Raw genomic sequence first — 6,278 nt, forward strand, 5'->3', positions numbered from 1 at the left:
AAAATAGGCATGTACTTAGGTGCTGGAGAACTAATTACATATGTCTATGAGGTCTGTGGAAGTTAATTTGTGTTTGTGTTTAGGACTTTGAGATGAACGGGGAGCTAAAGATGTCCGTGATCTGTCTTCTGGAGGAGGTCCTCAGAGATCCAGACCTCCTGCCTCAGGAGAGAAAAGCTACTGCAAACATACTAAGGTACCACACACACACACACACACACACACACACACACACACAATTATACACGTATATATGCACACACAAACATGCAGCATGGATATGAAGCACTCAAATGTAACATTTAAAAGTTGAATAATTTCTGCCATAAATTTGTCTTGTATGAAAGCTTCTCATTATTCTATTGTGTTAAGTTCTACTGTATTCTATTATGTTCTTTTCTATCATATTCTGTTGTATTCTGTTCTGTTCTATTCTTTTCTATTTTATTACATGTATGTGTTCTGTCCTATTATATTCTGTTTTATTCTATTTTACTCTATTCCGATATATTCTGTTCTAATCTGTATTATTCGGTTGGAGCATGTTCTGTTTTTATTTTATTCTGTTTTATTTTATTCTATTCTATTCTTTCTCCTAGTGCCCTTTCTCAGGATGAGCAGGACGATGCCCAGCTGAGGATAGAGGACATCTTACAGATGGTGAGAAAAATGCAGTTCATTAAATCCTCTGATGAGTCATTGCAAACATACAGTATTGTTATAATTTTAAAATACACTAGTTCTTATTCTTTTGGGTCAATGAAGCAACAGTTAACTGCAGAGAAAAGAAATTCTACCTTTTGCTGCATAACGTACACCTCTTGTTATGCAGACTGGCTAAGTGATACAGCTTTAGTTTAATTAATGAATGTGGTTCTCTATGGGATGACCTGTTGTATGAAGCCAGCATCCTTGAAATACTTGCACATTAATACACACCTCCCCCAAGTACTTTACCAGTTCCCAAAGATAAAAAAAGAATCAGGACGAGTCATTAATGTTATTTTGGCTTAATAATGACTGGGAATCAAAAACACACACACATACACTCGCTCCTCAGGCCGGAGGGGTAAAAAAAAAACTCTCTTGACCGTGACTGTCTCCAGGGAACTGTCAACTGTCATAAAACATATTCATCATAGGCAGTCTCTTCATAAGTTTAAATATCCTTGTTATCTGTGTTATGGTGTGAATATCTGTCTATTAATGACTGTCTCTGTATGTGTGTGTCCATGTGTGTGTGTGTGTTTGTGTGTTTAGGCGGATTGTTCGAAGGCAGAGTGTTTTGAGTCTCTCCCAGCGATGGAGCTGGCCGAGCAGTTCACACTTCTGGATCACATCGTCTTCAGAAGCATTCCTTATGAGTCAGTCCTTTCATAACGCTCTCACACTGTGATCTGCATTAGGCCACATAAAACTAAATCACCTTTATGTATACTGCTTGTTATGAGACCAGTTTATCATCACAGGTTTCCTAGGCAGCTCCTTAGAAAAGTATGCTTTTAAAGGCAGTGAGGAAAAGTGTTGGCTTATTGAATTTACACATTAACCTGTAAGATATTGACATCACTATGTGGTAAGCTGCTGCTATGATGAAGTCTTCTCTCTCACATCAGCAACATCTGCAACACCTGCAATTAAATTTTAGATTTTTTTGCACCGTTTACTTATTAATTTAAACATTTGATAATGGGGGTCAGGGGCCTCGACTGACCAGACCCGGGCGGCAGAGGCTGGCTCTGGGGACGCCAGAACTTGTGTGAAAGTTGGAGCGCTACCATTTAGATCTGGTGGGGCTTACCTCTACGCACAGTCTCGGTTCTGGAACCGTACTCCTGGATAGGGGTTGGACTCTCTTCTTCTCTGGTGTGGGTGTGGGGGATACTCATAAGCGTCCGGCTAAAGCGCCACTACGTTGGAGATTACCCCGGGAGATGAGAGGGACGCCTCCCTACGCCTACGGGTTGTTGGGGGGGAAAACAGACTGTTTGTTTGTGCATATGCACCGAACAGCAGCTCTGAGTATGTGGCCTTCTTGAATGGAGGTGTAAATGTGGTTGTATTTCTTCTATATAATGACATATATTTATCCATGCCATTACATATCATATAGCAAAGTAAAACAGGTTAAAAGCCTCATCGTATCCCCATCTAGTTTATTTTTACTGTGTGGCCCTCTTTCAAAAAAGTTTCCAACTCTTTGGTTTGTGTTTTTAAAAAACAGTTGAAGGAAACATCGCTACCTTTTAAATAATTAAAACTAGAAGAAATGTGTTTTGTAGTTTGTCAAAACTTTATATTCGGCTACATGGCAATACAGGATTTTCATCCAACAATAACGTGATGCACATCTAGTCCAGTTCATGATAGTTCAGCCTTCATGAGACATGTTTCTTTACTTGTGGTGTTTAATTAGTTTAAGAAATTCTTATCAACCCCTGCTGGGGATGTGATAATATCTTTAAGTCACAGGCTTTAGCTAATGTAACTTATATCTTGTGAAAGGACTGTGCTGTATTTTAGTGTGTGTGATCCCATTTGGACTTATCACGTGTCTGTCCCACGTCTCTAAGAGAGTTCCTGGGGCAGGGCTGGATGAAGGTTGATAAGACAGAGAGGACGCCATACATCATGAAAACTACTCAACACTTTAATGATGTAAGCTCTTTCAATATCTTAAGAACCTTTTTCTAACCCTTCTGTAAATATCCAACACGTCCTTTAATATTTAATTTTCTTTTTCTTTTGAAGATGAGTAACCTGGTGGCATCACAGATTATGACCCACACCGATGTGGGCTCGAGAGCCAACTCCATAGAGAAGTGGGTTGCTGTGGCTGACATCTGCCGCTGTCTCAACAACTACAACGGAGTCCTGGAGATCACATCCGCGCTCAATCGCAGTGCCATCTACCGTTTAAAGAAGACGTGGGCTAAAGTCAGCAAACAGGTAGAATAATTCTCTATCAATCCTCTATACCTAAAAAATGAGTGTATATAAGGCTTACCTAAGCATAGATGATTAGAAGAAAGTTATTTGGTCTCTGTAATGTCTTCAAATGTATATAGAATTTATTTAATTAGAGAGTTCCCGGGAAAGACAATGCACATTGGCATTTACCTGTATCTGCTGTTTGCTCAATTCTGATGAGCACTACGTAAATTGATTAAAGCCATAATCATCCAATTACCAGACAATCTGTCTCTCCACCAAGCCATGCTGCCTATTCAGGGCCAAAGAAAATTTGATTTTGTCATTTTATTATTATCAAGAGTAAGTGGATTTTGGCTTAATGCAACTACTGTATGTGTATGTCCTGTGTTTGTCTGATGATGTAAACAAATGTGTATTTCTGGTCTTGTCCAGACTAAAGCCCTGATGGACAAACTACAGAAGACTGTGTCCTCTGAGGGAAGGTTTAAAAATCTGAGGGAGACCCTGAAAAAGTGAGAACTTTGCTAATCATGTTATACATATCACACTTAAGAAAATAAAATGTGCTTTGATTGACTTTGAGGCAATTTGTTACAGCTGCAACCCTCCATGTGTGCCATACCTGGGAATGTATCTAACAGATCTGGCCTTTATTGAGGAGGGAACACCCAATTTTACTGAGGAAGGTCTTGTTAACTTCTCCAAAATGAGGATGGTAGGCACATACATGCATAAAGAAATTATGCAAATCATCTGTACACTGTATACTTTACTTAACTTAAATTTAAAATTTTCTTTAGATATCCCACATCATCAGAGAGATCCGACAGTTCCAGCAGACTCCGTACAGAATAGAGCACCAAGCCAAGGTACTTTTCTGTAAACACATTGAATATTTCTTCCTAATAGGAGTGCCTTTTATTTCTAAAGAACATCACCGAAGCAGCACTGAACATCATTGAATGTACAGTACATTTTAATAATAATAATTAATTATAAACTTTATTTATATAGCACTGTAAAAAAACATGGCTATAATAGCAAAACACATAACAATTGCTTTTATTAATTATGATATAAATTGTCAAACATTATCTTAACTTAGCTTAACTTAACTTAACTTAGCAGTATGTAGAAGTGGGTTTAAAAAAGATTTAGAAATTAGTTATACAAGGTTTGACAACATAGAACCTTTATGGAAGTGCTGGCTTCGGCTGCTGGTGTGAAAGGATTATTAAAAATTCCTTTGATATATGGTAGTTTGGAAATGTATACATTTCTGAGAGCTAAAAACACAGCCCTGCAGAAGCCATCTTAAATCACCAGCCCTCTTTTTCTGCTTATTAGCTGGGCCAATCAGTGAACTGTGGAGCAGGGCCGTAATCACCTACTTAAATTACTACTTATGACATTTTAATGACATATACTATGACGTTTTTATGATATTTTAATGACACACTATACTATGACTTTTTATAATATTTTTACGACATAGGCCTACTATACTATGACATTTTAATGACATTTTTATGACATGCTATACTATGATTTTTTATATTTTTATGACATGCTATATATACTATGACTTTTTTTATGACATACTAGTAGTAGTTTAGCTCAAGACAACTATGAGAACTAAAATGATTTTTAAACATCTCAGCCTTTAATTGAAAATAACAAAATGAAGCCGTAGCTTTTGCTGGTCTGTAATTTACAATATCTCTCCCCCCTTTTTATGTTTTCTTTCCAGGTGACCCAGTACCTTCTGGATAAGACTCTCATCATGGATGAAGAGACACTCTATGATCTCTCACTGAAGATCGAGCCCAGGCTTCCAGCATGAGTTACAGCTGTTTGAGGCCAGTGGGAGCCTGCCGAACCTGGACCCCAAGGGCAACACGCCCACGTAATTTCATCAATAAAGAGGAAATCCGAAAGTTGCGAGAGTGACATGGAAATAAATATAAGAGAGATACTGACTGAAGTGAGAGATACCTTTAGAGTCAAATATGAGGCCAGTTGAACAAGCTTTTACAAGAGAGGGAGCATGAAAAGAGGACAGGCTGAGAATTTCTAAGGTGGATAGGTGGTAGATTGATTGTCTTCAAGGAGAACAAGAGAAAAAGGTTCTGGTTGCATTGCGTGAGGGTTTTTAGGAAATGACATGTCGCTGTGTGCGCTCATCATTCCTCAGTCTAGAGTGTGGTGCACATGACATCACACTTCCTCAGACAGCCTGAGAGTGCAGGGAAGGCTGAGAGCATGAAGAGAATGGATGAAATACAGTGGATGTAACAGAGATGTAGCATATACAGATAGTGTAAGAGAGAGATGTCTGAGCTTGGTGTCTCTGTGCTGTTGTCTGTGTTCTGTTACCTGTGCATTTCCGTGCCATGTCTTGGAGCAAGATCCCCAAAATATGCTTTCTGTCATGATGGTCACTGCACAAAACTTGCATGATTTCAGCTTGGGATGTAACTGTCTAAATGGCCTTCAACCTGACCCATGACCCTCTGCTTAGCATGCTTCACTCTTACCGGGGTGACTCTTTAAATCACTATGCATCCTCAGTGGGCTGGATATGGCAAAACGCCTTTAAGCCTTCAATATAATGTAGAAAGATACTAAAATGAACATAATTTAAACTGGAAAAATGTGATATATTTTGATAAAGTAGCTGTTTTTTCCATTGATAAAACAAAGAATTCTGTATTTGTCTTTAGTCGGTCTTTGCCTAAAGATGTCCAATAAAAATGGAAAGCTCTTTCTAAAATAAATTCCACATGGATGATACAAAATTAAAAACTTTAGCAGTGCCTTCCATTAGTGTAGGTCAACTTCCCCACACTTGCCAATTTACAAGCGTAAAGTTTTATAGAAATCCTGCTTAGAATTCCTAAGATTTCTTTTAGAAATTGGACTGTAGTTTCACTTATTCAACTTCTTTTTTTCAGAAAATAGGTCATGTGGATTAAACAGTAGCATGTTAGTGTAAACACAGTGAAGTCATTGCAGCAAATATCTCCCTCTAGTGTTTAAACATTGTTATAACCTTTACTGTCCCAAAGCTTTTGCAGCGTTTGTGTGCAGTTTGATTTCTTTAGCTTTTAGATACTGATGTGTGTAGTCAGGTCCCAGTGTGTAACGCTTGGATGTAGGCTGGGACAGTTTTTGCACTCTCTGACATGTAGCTTTGCTTGAGTGACAGTATGATCGTTATTTACCATGCTATTTATTTCATCAGATACTGTATTTATATTAGTTTTGTATATAGTGACATATCCACACATATCATATGATTGATGAAGAAATACTTTGAATTGTTATGCTGTGAATATTAATTT

General features: G+C 38.0%; 1 protein-coding gene across 2 annotated transcripts in view; it reads left to right on the forward strand.

Annotated features, from left to right (window-relative positions):
• rasgrf2b (Ras protein-specific guanine nucleotide-releasing factor 2b) overlaps nt 1–5,745 on the forward strand; it is a 39,894-nt gene extending 34,149 nt beyond the window's left edge. For both annotated transcript variants that reach the window (XM_028578590.1, XM_028578591.1), the window contains 9 exons: nt 84–196; nt 600–660; nt 1,261–1,364; nt 2,574–2,658; nt 2,752–2,949; nt 3,367–3,446; nt 3,532–3,649; nt 3,735–3,803; nt 4,685–5,745. In XM_028578590.1, the coding sequence (XP_028434391.1) occupies nt 84–196; nt 600–660; nt 1,261–1,364; nt 2,574–2,658; nt 2,752–2,949; nt 3,367–3,446; nt 3,532–3,649; nt 3,735–3,803; nt 4,685–4,777 (921 nt within the window). In that variant the 3' untranslated portion in view covers nt 4,778–5,745. The remainder of the gene's footprint in view (nt 1–83; nt 197–599; nt 661–1,260; nt 1,365–2,573; nt 2,659–2,751; nt 2,950–3,366; nt 3,447–3,531; nt 3,650–3,734; nt 3,804–4,684) is intronic.
• The last annotated feature ends 533 nt before the right edge of the window (nt 5,746–6,278 follow it).

The sequence above is a fragment of the Perca flavescens genome, chromosome 5 (genome assembly GCF_004354835.1).
Source record: "Perca flavescens isolate YP-PL-M2 chromosome 5, PFLA_1.0, whole genome shotgun sequence".
Lineage (NCBI taxonomy): Eukaryota > Metazoa > Chordata > Actinopteri > Perciformes > Percidae > Perca > Perca flavescens.